General features: G+C 45.2%; 1 protein-coding gene across 1 annotated transcript in view; it reads right to left on the bottom strand.

Moving 5' to 3' along the window:
• Nucleotides 1-14,095, bottom strand: part of LOC119276716 (kinesin-like protein KIN-7L) — a 24,441-nt gene extending 10,346 nt beyond the window's left edge. Inside the window, exons 1-9 of the mRNA XM_037557855.1 lie at nucleotides 13,778-14,095; nucleotides 13,462-13,670; nucleotides 12,706-12,819; nucleotides 12,547-12,628; nucleotides 12,395-12,462; nucleotides 12,231-12,293; nucleotides 12,003-12,145; nucleotides 11,193-11,295; nucleotides 11,012-11,092 (exon numbers count right to left, since the gene is read on the bottom strand). Coding sequence (XP_037413752.1) covers nucleotides 11,012-11,092; nucleotides 11,193-11,295; nucleotides 12,003-12,145; nucleotides 12,231-12,293; nucleotides 12,395-12,462; nucleotides 12,547-12,628; nucleotides 12,706-12,819; nucleotides 13,462-13,670; nucleotides 13,778-13,958 — 1,044 coding nt within the window. The 5' untranslated portion in view covers nucleotides 13,959-14,095. The remainder of the gene's footprint in view (nucleotides 1-11,011; nucleotides 11,093-11,192; nucleotides 11,296-12,002; nucleotides 12,146-12,230; nucleotides 12,294-12,394; nucleotides 12,463-12,546; nucleotides 12,629-12,705; nucleotides 12,820-13,461; nucleotides 13,671-13,777) is intronic.
• Between the last annotated feature and the right edge of the window lie 1,680 nt (nucleotides 14,096-15,775).

Genomic DNA, 15,775 nt, shown 5'->3' with positions numbered 1-15,775 from the left:
AAAAGTCACCCTGGGGGGCCTGTTGGGGGCACGGGTGGAGATGCTCTAAGAGTTTGAGAAGAGAGCACTTCTCCTCCTCCCCGCCTCGCCACGCCTCACACGCGTGTCGTGTTTCGTGATCGAGCCAATCCAAGCCATGCTAGGACCTTTGAAACGTGTCTGCTCTACCTTAACTTTTTGTTCCTCTCCCTAGTGGGTCAGTTCGAGACTTATATAAGAGGTCGCTCCTCTTCCACCAAACAGAATACACAACTCCCTCACCTCGTTCCAAAACCTTGCGCCTCCTACTGCTGCCTCTTGCGATCCTGTATGGAGAGAGGCAATCAGGTTTTTGGGGAGCACTCTAGCACGACTGTTGGATCTTCATCGTGGCTAACAACGACAACTTCTTCCCCGACGTTGACCACCTCCTCAATGCATGACAAACTTCGCACATGCATCTTCTTCCAGAGCACCGCACGTCTTCTCTCTTCTGTTAGGGTTTGCGTCCAGTCTACTGCTTTTACCTATCGATGTGGATATGATGTTTGTCTGTTATGTACCCAATTGCATGACAATTACATCACTTTGCTACTTGATTCATTATCATCTCTATTATGATTATCACGTTTTATCTACCATCTTTCTAGATTAAACTTAATGGAAAATTGCTCAAATATTCAACAGACCAAAAACCTGATATGTGTAGGCAATTTTCTCTAATTGCTTTTGGTACGACCCTCAAGCCTCCTCCGTTTGAGGATGTGTACTATAAGACGTGGCATGCAAGTTCTTTTGGTTGTGTCATGCTAAGGGCCAGTTCTTTTGGTTGCATGATGCAGCCAACAAATTTGAGTTTAATCCTGAAATTCACAATTGTCAAAGGTTCTAAGTGTGTGTGCAAGCAAAGCAACCTCGCAAGTCTCATATGACAGTTGAGTCGAGATATTTGGCACCATTAGAACTCATACATTCATATCTTCGTGAGATCAATGGTGTGTTGACAGAGGGTGGAAAAAGATATTTCATGACTTCGATCGATGACTACTAGATATTGCATGATACATCTGTTGAAAACAAAAGATGAGGCTTTGCACTACTTTAAAATATATAAAGCCGAAGCAGAGAATAAACTTGATCGAAAGATCAAGAGGCTTAGATCAGATCGTGGTGGAGAGTATTTTTTTCAACGAGTTCAATTTATTATGAGAGGAACATAGTATAATCCATGAGAGGACGCCTCCCTACTCGCCCCAGTCAAACGGGTTGCCGAACGGAAAAATCACACTAACTGATTTGGTTAACACCATGTTAGACACAATGGATTTTCCAATGAATGATGGGGGTAGGCTTTGATGACTGCAAGTCATGTCCTAAACAGAGTTCCCACGATGAATAAAGAGATTACCACATTAGAGGAATACAAAAGGGAAAGGCTTGAACTCTCTTATTTATGAACTTGGGGTTGCTTGTCGAAAATCAACGTGCCAATTCCCAAGCGTCAACTTGGACCAAAGCCGTTGATTGTGTTTTTCTGGGCTATGCTTTCCATAGCATTGGCTACATATCTCTAGTGGTCAAATCTAAGGTTCCCTAACATGAATGTTGGTACAATTATGGAGTCGAATGATGCGAGCTTCTTTGAGGATATTTTCCTATGAAAATATGTGTAGCTCATCTAGTCGGAGGTTAGAGGCAACTCCTACACCTTTTGTTCCATTGGAACATTCTAAGCGAAAACACACTGAGATTCCTAAGGAGGATGACAATGAAGCTCCTAGAAAGAGCAATAGACAAAGGACCGCAAAGTCATTTGGTGAAGATTTCATTGTGTACCTCATGAATGACACTCCCATTTCTATTTCAAAAGCTTATGCATCTCTTGATGTTGAATACTGAAAAGAAGTTGTATGTAGCGAAAGGGATTCCGTCATGGCTAACAGGCCATGGGAGGTCACTGATCGTCCTTATGTGTGTAAACCTGTAGGATGTAAGTGGGTGCTCAAGAATGTTAAGAGTATTATATATATAGCCATGTAACCTTTCGTATTTACCCTATTGTATAAGGGGTTTCCTGCATATATTCCACACTTTTACATGTATATATACTGGCCTATGGCCTTTTGGAAATACAAGTTGCATATTTCCTAACATGGTATTAGAGCTAGGTCAATTTTTTGCACGCTGCAACTCGTGTTATTGATCTCCCTGGCCGTCACCGCTGCCTTTTTTTTCTCTCCATCATAGCAGCCGGTCAACCCAAGGCCGCTCCTCTCCTTCCCTGCTGCCGTTCAACTCCCTCCCGTCCAGATCACGCCAGCTCCAGGTCCTGCCCGCGATCGATCCAAATCAAGTCAGCACAGGAGCCTTCGCCCGCGATTGATCTTCCGCGGTCGGCCTGGTTTTTCGCTGCCCCTCGTCGGATCCGACCGCCAGTCGCTGGTCTTCGTCGCCCTCGTCCGGTCCGGCCGCCTCTCGCCGGAACCGGCCGCCAGTTGCCGATCTTCGTCGCCCGCGTCCGATCCGGCCGTCCCTTGCCGGATTTCGCCCCTGCTGCTGGCTCCCGTCCCATCCATCTGCTGCCGCCGCGAGCGCTGACTGTGGCTGATCGTCAGGAGCCTCTATCTGTACTGCTGTCTGCCCGGTGATTGCAAAAAAAAAATGTCTACACCGTCAGGCTATGTCGCAATTCCTCGTTGTCTGGTGATCTTTGATGGCACTAACTATATCGAGTTTGTTGGCTTCATGCGCATTCATATGCGTGGCATTCGTCTTTGGGGCATTCTTTCTGGCGAGGTCTGTTGTCCGCCGTGTCCGGTTCCACCTGTGGCCCCTACTCCGTCGACGCCACCGGTTCTTGCTACTGATGCTGATCAAACTGCGAAGGATGTAGCTAAGCTTGCAGATGACACTGTCGTCCATGCTTATGATGCGCAGGTTTTGACTTATGAGGAGACTCTTCAGACTTATCATGAGGCTCTTTTTGCTTACACTCAGTGGCTTGATGAGGATGCCCGTGCGCAGCTGTTCTCATTGCTAGTGTTCTGCCTCAATTTGCCTCTGAGTTCTTGGGGCTCCCTGCCGTATCTGAGACGTGGACCCGTCTTCGTCAGCGCTATCAGCCCTCTGGTGATGCCTTATATCTGTTTGTGGTCCGGCAGGAACATGCTCTTCAGCAGGGTGACTCCAGTGTTGACGATTTCTATGCTCAGAGTTCTGCTATCTGGCGTCAGCTTGATTCTCTCCGCACTGCTGGCTGCCGTACTTGTCAGTGTTGCCAGGCTGTGCGGGCTGATTTGGAGTTTCATCGTGTCTATGAGTTCTTATCTCGACTCCGTAAGGAGTTTAGCCCCGGCGTGCTCAGTTGTTTGCTCGTGGTCATATCTCCCTCATGCAGGCGCTTTCTGAGATTCATGATGAGGAGACTCGCCTACGTGGTGCTTGTCTACTTGAGGTTCCCTCTGTGCTTGCTGCTCGAGTTCCTGTTATATCGCCTGCTGCACCAACTCCATCCCGCTCCAGTGCTCCTCCGCTCTTGCCTACTCCTACGGGCGGCCAGGGTCGGTCTCGTCCTCACTGCGGCTACTGCAATATGGATGGTCATGTTGAGTCTCAGTGCTTCCAGAAGAAGAAACACCTGCGTAAGGCGCAATCATCAGCTCCAGGGACTTCTTCTACTTCGACATCTTCAGCCACCGCCTTGATTGAGCAGGATATTCTGCGACTTAAGCGTCTGCTTGCCGCTTCAGGTTCTCCTTCGACGGGTACTGCAGGTTCTATGACTGATGCTTCCCGCACTGAGCAACCACCCTCTACACAGTCAGGTACATCCTCGTGGGTTCTGGACTCCGGAGCTTCTTTTCATATGTCTTCTCATTCTTCAAATTTGTCCTCTCTTAAATCGCTTGATTTTCCTGTTCATGTACTCACTGCCGATGGTACTCCTCTTTCTGTTGCTAGTCAAGGCAATCTTACCACACCTTCTTACTCTGTTCCTGATGTTGCTCATGTTCCTCGACTTACCATGATCTTTTTTCTGTTGGTCAACTTACTGATTCTGGTTGTCGCGACATCCTTGACGTTGACTCTTGTTTTGTTCAGGATCGTCGAACGCACACTTTGGTTGGGGCTGGCCCTCGCCGCCGTGACTCTTAGGGTCTTTGGGAGCTAGACTGGCTTCATGTTCCTTCCGCTACCACCACTATCGCCAGTCCATCCGCTTCTGTCGCTTCAGCTACCGGCTCCTTCCAGCAGTGGCATCATCAATTTGGTCATCTTTGTGGGTCTCGCTTGTCGTCATTAGTTCGTCGAGGTCTCCTGGGGTCTGTCTCAGGAGATGTCTCTTTAGAGTGTCAGGGTTGTAGACTAGGAAAACAGATTCAGTTACCTTATCCTACTAGTGAGTCGGTGTCTCAACGTCCTTTTGACTTAGTCCATTCTGATGTATGGGGTCCGGCTCTCTCGTTACACTTGGCTTTATTTTATGACTTCTCGCAGTGAGGTTCTTTCCATCTATAACTGTTTTGTTGCCATGGTTCACACTCAGTTCTCTTCGCCTATTCGTGTGTTCCGTGCTAACTCCGCTGGCGAGTATATTTCCAAGATGTTGCGTGGTGTTCTTGCTGAGCAGGGCACTCTTCCTCAGTTCTATTGTCCTGGTGCTCATGCTCAGAATGGCGTGGCTGAGCGAAAGCATCACCACCTTCTTGAGACGGCTCGTGCGTTGATGATCGCCGCTTCTCTTCCACCTCATTTTTTGGGCCGAGGCCATCTTCACCTCCACCTATCTCATCAACCTTCAGCCGTCCGCTGCTCTCCAGGGTGGTGTTCCTTTCGAGCGTCTTTTTTATCGTTCTCCTGATTATTCAACGCTTCGCTTGTTTGTGTTTGTTATGTTCTTCTTGCCCCTCGTGAACACACCAAACTTACCGCTCAGTCTGTTGAGTGTGTTTTCTTAGGCTATAGTGATGAGCATAAGGGCTATCGTTGTTGGGATCCTATCGGTCGTCGGATGCGTATTTCTCGGGATGTGACTTTTGATGAGTCTCGTCCCTTCTACCCGCGTCCATCTTCCTCGACCTTTTCAGTGGAGGATATCTCTTTCCTCACTTTTCCCGACACACCTATCACTCCAGTTGAACCCTTGTCTCTCTGTCCTGCTCACTCTACTTCTCCACCGCTTGCCGATTTGCCGCCACCATCTCCCACGGTTTCCTTACCTCGCATGTCACCGGATAGGCGGATACTGCACCTTCATCCCCGGTGATTTGTTCGTCTCCACCTCCTAGTTCTACCTCGGCTATTCCTCCTCGTATGCTTCCATATTTTCCTCAGTACTACACTCGTCGTTCACGTACTGTGGATGCGTCTGCTGATGTGCCATCCTCGTCTCAGCCTACCTATGGCTTGCGTCCTCGTCCGCTTCCGCTTGTTGATCGCCTTGGTTTTCCAACCGCTGGTGCTGCTGTTCTTGAGCCGACTTCTTATCATGAGGCTGGTGTTCATCCTGAATGGCAATTTGCGATGGCAGAGGAGATTGCTGCTCTTGAACGCACTGGTACATGGGATCTTGTTTCTCTTCCTCCAGGTGTCTGTCCCATCACTTGTAAGTGGGTCTACAAGGTTAAGACTCGCTCCGATGGTTCTCTTGAGCGTTACAAAGCTCGTCTTGTGGCTCGTGGCTTTCAGCAGGAGCATGGTCGTGATTATGACGAGACTTTTGCTCCTGTAGCCCATATGACCATTATTAGTACACTTCTTGCCGTGGCCTCTGCACGCCACTGGTCTGTATCTCAGCTTGATGTTAAGAATGCCTTTCTTAATGGTGAGTTGCGTGAGGAGGTATACATGCAGCCACCACCTGGGTATTTGTTCCTGATGGCATGGTATGTCATCTTCGTCGCTCTCTCTATGGCCTTAAGCAAGCCCCCCGCGCCTGGTTTGAGCGTTTTGCCTCTGTGGTGACTGCCGCTGGTTTTTCAACGAGTGCTCATGATCCAGCATTGTTTGTCCACCTTTCTCCTCGTGGTCGGACTCTTCTTCTTCTCTATGTTGATGACATGATCATCACTGGTGACAACCCCGAGTATATTGCCTTTGTAAAGGCCCGTCTTAGTGAGCAATTTCTTATGTCCGATCTTGGACCTCTTCGCTACTTTCTTGGGATTGAAGCCTCTTCTACCTCTGATGGCATTTTTATATCCCAGGAAAAGTATATACAGGATCTTGCTCGTGCTGCTCTTACTGATGAGCGCATTGTTGAGACTCCCATGGAGCTCAATGTTCACCTCCGTGATATTGATGGTGACCCCTTGCCTGACCCGACGCGTTATCATCATCTTGTTGGGAGTCTTGTCTATCTAGTTGTCACTCGTCCGGATATCTCTCATCCGGTTCATATTCTGAGACAGTTTGTCTCCGCTCCCACTTTGGTTCACTATAGTCACCTCCTTCGTGTTCTCCGATCTTCGGGGCACGATCTCTCACCGTCTATTCTTTCCTCGCTCCAGTTCTTTACAACTTCAGGCCTATTCGGATGCTACGTGGGCTAGTGATCCCTCCGGTCGCCGTTCACTTTCTGCTTACTGTGTTTTTCTTGGTGGTTCTCTCATTGCCTGGAAGACAAAGAAACAGACTGCAGTTTCCCGTTCGAGTGCAGAGGCTGAGTTACGAGCTATGGCTCTTTTGACGGCAGAGGAGACTTGGTTACGGTGGTTACTTCAGGATTTTGGTGTTTCTGTTACTACACCTACTCTGCTCTTATCTGACAGTACAGATGCTTTCTATGTGCGCGCTGGTGTGCAGGATCAAGTTATTGCTCTTCAGTATGTGCCTTCCGAGTTACAGTTGGCGGATTTTCTGATGAAGGCCCAGACTAGAGCGCAGCATGGCTTCTATCTCTCCAAACTCAGTGTTGTTAATCCACCATGAGTTTGAGGGGGGTGTTAGAGTATTATATATATAGCCATGTAACCTTTCGTATTTACCCTATTGTATAAGGGGTTTCCTGCATATATTCCACACCTGTATATATATATATACTGGACTATGGCCTCCTGGAAATACAAGTTGCATACTTCCTAACAAAGAAAAAGCTTAGGCCTGATGGTACAATTGAAAAGTACAAGGCACGACTTATAGCCAAGGGTTATACAAAAAAGAAGGTGAAGATTTCTTTGATACTTATGAGCATGTGGCCAAATTGACCACCATTCGAGTACTACTCTCATTGGCTGCCTCACACAATCTTCTCGTTCATCAAATGGACAAGACAGTTTTCCTAAATGGAGAGTTGAAAGAGGAAATATACATAGAACATCCTGATTGTTTGTAGTAGATGGTCATGAAGGAGAGGTGTGTAAGTTGGCGAAATCTTTGTATGGCTTGAAACAAGCACCTAAGCAATGGCACCAGAAGTTTGAAAGACCTTGGTGCAAATGAAGCCAACAAACGTGTGTACTATCGCCATGGTGGGGGCGAGGGAGTTATGTTGTGTTTGTATGTTGATGGCATACTTATATTGGACAAATTTCAAGGTCACTGAGGAAGTGAAATATTTTCTATCTCATAACTTTGAGATGAAAGACCTGGAGTAGTTGATGTTACATTGAACATCAAGCTTTTGAGAGGTGATGGTGGTGGGATCACTTTGTTACAGTCCCACTATGTGGAGAAGGTTCTGGGTCTCTTTGGATATTCCGACTGTAAACCTTCTGGAACACCTTAAGATTCAAGTTTGTTGATTCGAAAGAATGAAGGAGAAACCAAGGATCAATTGAGATATTCTCAAATCATCAGCTCGCTTATGTATCTAGCTAGCGCTATGAGGCTTGACATCTCGTTTGTTGTGAGCAACCTAAGCCGGTTTGTATCTAACCTGGGAGATGTTCATTGGCATGCTCAACAAAGGATAACGCGCCATCTGAAAGGTACTGTGATTAATGGACTTCACTTGATTGGTCGTTAGTGCAAGAGATAATCTTTAGAATGTGTTACAAGTTGGCTCTTTTAGCTTTGAGATTCCACCAACTAAAGCGAAGAAAGATGAAGTTAAGCCAACCTTCAGAACTCCATGTGTTGACACGTTATGGTAGGAAATATACCAGTCAATTTTGATTCGGTTTGGCAACCTACTGTGAACATAGTATATCATGTTACATGAATCAAGTCTATTTCTTTTTGTCTAGTATACTAGTGAAGTTGTCAAATAGTTTCCTAGGTGATCAAGGTGGTTGGATATTTAATTAGGTAAATCTAGCTTAGTTTGAATAGGAGAGAGAGAGAGAGTCCGTACCAACTATGTTTGCTTGTGAGTCGGTTCCGATCGAATGTGGATACCTATATAAAAGGCTAGCGACCGATCTAAGTCAGATTGGTTTGATCGTGACTTCAATAAAATTACAAAAGCGTCCCATGTCGGGAGACACCAAATATTGTCTTCCTTGCTGATCCATGGGGATTTTGTTGCAACTGCGCGTGGAGTCGATCTAATCTACTCGATGCAAGTTTTTGATTTTACATTCTTGCACCTTTGCTAGATCGGAATTTCTTATTGCTACTGCTAGTACCATGAAAGATCAAACAGCAACTCGCGCAATTTCTCATCTCGCTATTTTGTGCCTCATCATCACTATATCGGGTACCCAAGGGTACTGGAGGGATATAACGATGCAAATTGGATATATGATCCTGATGGGCTTAAAGCCACAAGTGCTTATGTGTTTACACTTGGTGCTGGTGTTGTTTCCTAGAAGTCTTGCAAGCGGACCATCTTAACAAGACACAAGCACGATTGAAGTAGAGTGGCTTCCTGAGCTTTTGATGAACTTGTCGGTAGTTGAAAAAACAACACCGGCTATCCTATTGAACTGTGATAATCAAACAGTGATCATCAAGGTAAACAGTTCTAAGGATAATAAGAAGTCATCAAGACATGTGAGGAGACTGAAATCTATCAGATTTAAGGGAAACTCTAGAGTTATATCATTGGACTATATAAACACATCAAAGAATCTGGCTAATCCCTTCACAAAGGGTTTATCACGAAATGTGATAGACAATGCATCAAGGGAGATGGGATTGAGACCCACTACGTAAGTTAGCCATGGTGATCGGAGATCCCATTAATTAGAATTGGCAACACTATTGGGTAACTGAGAGGAGAATGTTTAATTTGTAAAGATCCACTCCGTTATGATGCAATTCCCTCCTAATCTATAAGGTAGGTTGATATTTATCTTAATGTGTTTTGAGTGGCTTGGGTAGGCAAAGATGTTGTCCTACAGAACATCTTGAAAGGACAGACCTATATAAGTTAGACTGTTAAACTTGCACTCTGTGAGAGTTGGGTGCTCTCTAGTAAACTCATGAAAAGGTCCCCGGAGTATGATATATACGCTTCTGCCTGCGGGAAAGCTTTTCAGCGGTCCAGTATCGGTCAAGGCTTTACGTAAAACTTTTTTGCACAAAACTTGCAGTTCAAGGTCCACTCCAAGTTGTGAATGGGTGTAGTGTGGAGTTCTAGGTGGAAGTTCAACTTAACTGTTTCCAACTAAATACCGGTATATAAACAATGGTTTCGAACCATAGGCAAATTCTATGTGCCTCTGGGATCTAGTGGGATCTGGTGGGGGATTGTTGGAATTATTGGGCTTTAGCCCATTTATTTTATCCAATAATTCCTAGGAAAATCACATAGGCCCATATGACCCATTCATGCATGACAAGGGGTGTGGAAAGTTTAGCCCCACCACGCAAGTGAAGGGTGTGGGAGACCAACTTATAAGGTGAGTTGTTCCACACACCACTAAGAGCTTGAGAATAGAGCACATACACGCATGCTCCGCCCCGCCGCGCCATGCCTCACCTCACACGCGAGCGTGTTTCATGATCAAGCCGAGCCTCACTAGGATCTATGCAACGTGTGCTTGTTGCCTTAATTTTTGCCACGCAAGAAAAAGTTGAAACTTTTTGCCTCCAGTGGGAGACGAATCTCAACAGTCGCACGGACCGTTTCTCTTCCTCTCCCTAGTGGATCAATTTGAGGCTTATATAAGAGGTCGCTCTTCTTCCACCAAACAGAATACACAACTCCCTCACCTCTTCCAGAACCTTGTGCCACCTACTGCTTTTCCATCTCACTTCTCCGCGTGCACCGAGACATGAGACAGCAGGCCTCTAAAGCCCTGCATCTTGCAATCCTGTACGGGAGAGAGGCAATCAGGTTTTTGGTGAGCGCGACTGCTGGATCTTCCTCCATTGTGGCTACAACGACGACTTCTCGGACGACGACTTCTCGGACGATGACTTCTTTTCCTACATTGATCACCTGTAAGCGAAATGACGAACATCACACCTACATCTTCTTCCACCACACCGTATGTCTTCTTCTCTCTTTTGTTAGGGTTTGCGTCCGGTTTACATCTTTTATCTATCAGTGTGGATATGATGTTCGTCTGTTATGTACCCAATTGCATGACTACTTACATCACTTTGCTACTTGTTTCGATTATCATCTCTATGATGGTTATCATGTTTTATCTATCATCTTTCTAGATTAAACTTTATGGAAAATTGCTCAAATATTCACAACACTCATCACTCCACCATAATGGGCATTGGCTACTTGGGCCGCTGGGCCTCTTCTAGAGTTGGGCTCCTTTGTTGATTCCCTTCTGTGTTGACTTTATCTTTTAATTTCCTCTTCTCCTTTGACTTGTTGACCATGACAATTTGCTTGGATTTTTGTTGACTCCCTTAGACCTTGTTTACTGTCTTGGACTCTGTTGACCGCCTTGGACTTTTCGTTGACCACCTCAGACTTTCATTAGCCGTCCATGCAGTATTAGGTGGGTCCTCTGGGTATGATTATTTATTCCCAGTTTCCCACAACAGTAAATACAACAGAATAAGATAAAAATACATAGTTTCAGCTGCACTATTTCATATTTCTGCTTCCGAAATTAATGTGTCAGAGGTACTAAGATCTGAAACTAAAACTCATCTGTTGCAATATAAAAGTTTCAATACTCACCTCATTTACTTGAGCACAATTGCTGACACATTTTGCTCTACTTGCAAATTGAAGAGTTCCTCTAGTTTCCTCAATATGAATCTGTAGTTAATTTTTTAGAAGATGTGATAGCAATGGTGGTAAGTGCATGAGGGTTTAAAACCATATAATTTACTTGGAAAACAATGTAAACATAACACACCTCTTCAGGTGCAGCCGTGCAAATGATTGATGTCTTTGCATTGCCTCCAAGTGCAGACTGGAGGATGCGAGTCAACTTACTATCACGATAAGGGATGTGCCCTCTGCATCAAAATAATTAACCACTTTAGTGCATCAACCAATCCTGGATCTTAGGAAACTTTTCACATAATTCAATAAGTAGGCCCAAGGAGTTCACAATAGATTTTATTTCCCTTGCATAAGGTTACCTTTTTATTAGGGATGAGCCCATGATTTTATAGGTTAAGGCTACAACATCTGTGGTGCCATAATCATTGGGCCTACCAAATTAGCCAAATAGGCAATAACAGGGCGATTCCATGATTGAATAAAATAAAATAATTTGGTTGTAGACTCAGATATTTCTTTCGCTCGAGTAAGCGTCTTTCTTTTCATTTGGTATATTACCATGACTTGGAACACTTGAAAGGATGGAAAGGGAAGCTCAAATAACTTCTGGGTGCCACATTCTTGGATAATAGATTAGCTATTACGTATAACCTAGTGATAGGATAAATGGTGATAAAGTATTAATAAAACCCATGTTTAATTTTCCATTAAAATTGGTGCTTGCAATTTGTTATCCATGTTCTAAACTAAATGAATAGCACTGCAAGCTGTTTATGATTGTTGGGCACTTGGGATAACTAACATATAATAATCAGCGCTATCGCATGCACCTATATTTTTGTTAGATTACTGTCATCTCGTGCTATATGTCAAAGCTTGCTACAGTTTAGTTAGAGAAAGTTACAGATTATTAAGTCAGGGTAATGCTCCATAGAAATACCTTTGCTTTCCATTCTCACTCAACTTATTGATGACATTACCGAGAATCATCAAGCTCTTATTAATATGCTTCCCTTCCTTAAGCCGCACACCATCAGCTCCTGTCTTGGCGATTCTTTCTGACCCAGCTAAATCGACCAAGTTCTACATGTAAAAAAGCAGTGTCAAAGCATTCTTTTTCTTGACACATTTACTTTATTTTGTAAGAGGGGGAGTCAAAAGCAGATACCAAAATAGACACACGGATTGCATCTTCAGAGTTCGTCTGGTGCTTAGCACTGCTTTCAATTACCTGAAACCAGCAGAACAACACAACTGAGTATTTTAGTTACCATGCCCATTCTATGTAAATGGACTGAAACCAGCTACAATCACTTGTGGCTTTCAATGTACCATCCGAAAAATAGTATGGGACCGGCTGCTCCGGACATTCATGTTTGTTTCTCCGAAATGTCTATTTGCTGAGAAAAAAGGAAGCTTATGAATTGGTGAAAATGAAAATATGCATTTGAACAAGTACGACGATAAATGGACAGAAATGGAACCTTCTCCAAGCTCAAGGAGTTGTAGCACTTGTTCAGCATTGTTAACAATTTCTTCCCGCAGACCCGACACATATACACCACGCTGTAGAAACAACACAAATCCTTACACAGTGTAACAGCAAGTAGAAGAAAGTTACTACAACCATTCCTAGCATTTACCTCGAGGCTCTCATGAATTGGCAGCTTCTCGCTCCCGAGTGTCAGGAGGTCATTGATCTCCTCATTATAAATCTCCATGTATGAGACCCTGATCAGGAACTCCCTGTCTGCAGCCTGTCCCAAAACAAGAATCAAACTGACAGCGCGTTTGGCAATATTTGGGAAGGGGATTGGGAGTTTAGTGTAGGGACTTGTATTGAGATTAGACATGTGATGAGTCATTTTATTCCCTTGTTTGGTTCATGTGAATTGACGAGGGACTAGACCAGGGAAGTGAACATAAGTTATGATGAAGGGTTAAGATTGACTCACTAAAACAATTCCCTCCTAACTCCCACCCCCTCCCCTGCTAATAAAACCATGGGAGTTGGAGTCTCACGTCTCATGCCTATTCCTTTATAAATTCCCAATCCCCCTAACCAAACAATAGATTTAAAGTCTTGTACCCCTTTAATTATCATTCCTTGACTCTAATTACTCCCAACCAAACACGCTGTGAGGACTCGACCAAATAAAAATCTTGTGCCCAAGTGGCTTGCCTCGGAAGTCAGAACACCTGATAAGGTACGGTCACCTTTGTGAATTTTTTCTACTAAAGCCTACTCCACCTAATGTACTAAACCTTGACATTTACTTGTAGCACAACCGGTCTTGATGTTTGAGTGTTTTTCCATGATGTTAACATACATAGTAAGGTGGGGAATTCAGACAACTGGCGCTCAAAAAGGAAATTGATCTAGTTGAGTAAGCAATTACCTCGGCCGCTGTGTCAAAGATGTCGCGAACAGCGAGCGGGATGATCCCAGGGTCAGCACCGGAGCCGTTCATGGTAAACGTCTTGCCACTGCTGGTCTGGCCGTAGGCGAAGGCAGTGCCGTTGAAGCCATCTACGGCACCACGGATGAGGGAGCGGACGAGCAGGCCGTAGATCCGCGCGTTGGTCACAGACTCGTTGAACACGTGGTCTTCGTGTGGGCAAGGAACCGACCAGCAAAACAGGAGAGCGCGCGCGAGTTAGAAATGGAGGGACAGAAGGTGGGAGGAGAGTGAGATAGAGGAAGGATCCTGGTACCGAAGACGAAGGAGGTGCCGGGGACGGGGACGGCGCGGTGGAGGAGGGAGATCCCGGAGTCGTCGATGCGCCACTCGCGGTTCCCGACAGCGCCGCCGCCCGAGAAGGAGGGCGAGTCGGCGTCGGCATCGACCGAAGACTTGGGCGGGCGGAAGCGGACGGCGACGGAGATCTTCTCCATGAGCGGATGGACGGCGAGTCGGCCGCTGCAATGGTTGGGGCAAAGAAGAGCGGATCTGAAATTTCGGCCTCAGGAGAGTTGTCTTCTTTCTTTTGAAATGAAATGCGGCCTCATGAGAGTTGGAGCCAAACCTGGCGGGCTCGGCACCGCCGGGGTGGATAAGTGCGACACATGTGAGCATGTATCTGGGAAACGTATCTGATGCACTAAGGTAATTGATGTTACCGGTGCACCGGATCTGATTGCACATTCAAAAATGTTCAAATAAATCTGAAAAAAAATTAATATATCTACACAACATCAATGTCGGTCAAACCACACGTCCTTCCAGCTACGAGGGAATTGCACAAACCACCATATATTTGAGCTAGTGTTGCATAAAACATCTATTCTACGGGTTTATTGCGGAGAACACCACATATTGGTGTAATACATTGCAGTTAGGTTTAATCTAGTGTTTGAATACATTGACATAATTTCAGACAAATGGATCCCGCATGTAAGTGCACATGTGACAATAAAAACCAGTCACATCAACCAACACATGTCAAAATCGGGCGCAAAACCTAAGTAATAACAACACAAACGTCCAAAAAATAGGATCCTAAAAAAAAATACGTTGATTGACGGCAAAATTTCTACCCCAAAGTGTATGGTTTCATGGGGAAAAAAGACCACAAAATTTCTGCCCCAGAGTGTACGGCAAAAATACGTCGATTGACGGCAAAATTTCTGTCCCGAAATGTATGGGAAAATTTCTGCCACAGAGTGTACGACAACAGTCAGAGGTAGGGGAGAGGACAGAGCTTGGGTGGGCGAGGGGTGGGGCGCGCTTACCCGACAAAGGGAACGGCTGACTCGACTCCATTGCTGGCGACCACTTCGCCAGTGATGACACGGTCGCTACCGCTTGCTCTTCCTATGTGGAGGCTCCGGTATGAGGCCTTACCTCTGCTCGATTATGAGAACAGAGAGACTGAGATGGACTGTTTTTTTGGTGAGTCAGCTTTAAAGCCCACTTGTTCAACTATTTGTTTTTCACTCTGGTCCTCTTTTTCTCAGTCTAATATGTTGACTAATGTGGCCAATTTTATTGCCACGTCTTCACTTACAAGCGGGACACATATGTCTGGAATCATGTCAATAAACACTAAATTAGACCTAGTTGCAATTTATTACACCAATATGTGGTGTTTTTTACAACAAACTTGTATTGTAGGTGTTTTGTGCAACACTAACCCCAATAAGTGATGGTTCGTGCAATTCCCTTTTCTAGCCATCCATTATGACACGTTAACCTTTTTTGTTTTCGGATTCTATCTAACGTTTCATGCCGAACGTTGTGTATGTCGTTTGATTAAATAGCACGAATCTTGACCCTAGTGTAGGTGGACTTCATCTTTTCATCTCATTCAGGATTTGCGCGACCGAAATGAACACTCGAGTCTTGTCCTTATCCTCTATCTCTCCCCTACTGCACCCCACTCTCCCCATGTATATGGCCAGGGGAACCAAACAAACCGGTTGATAAGAAGGTCGACCACACCCCATGGTACATGACTTAAACCATCGGAATTGGGGACTCCTGCTTCGAACAACTAAGGCGACTAAGAACCATACAGGCAGGTCATAGAACCCAAATTGTTGGGAAACATAGCATGCAATTTTTTAAAAAAAAATCCTACGCTCACGCAAGATCTATCTAGGAGATGCATATCAACGAGAGGGGAGAGTATGTCTACGTACCCTTGTAGACCGAAAGCGGAAGCGTTTGACAACGCGGTTGATGTAATTGAACTTCTTCTCGCCCTGACCGA

The sequence above is a fragment of the Triticum dicoccoides genome, chromosome 1A (genome assembly GCF_002162155.2).
Source record: "Triticum dicoccoides isolate Atlit2015 ecotype Zavitan chromosome 1A, WEW_v2.0, whole genome shotgun sequence".
Classification (NCBI taxonomy): Eukaryota; Viridiplantae; Streptophyta; class Magnoliopsida; order Poales; family Poaceae; genus Triticum; species Triticum dicoccoides.
Note: the sequence above shows the minus strand (reverse complement) of the source record. Positions and strands in the feature narration are given on the sequence as shown.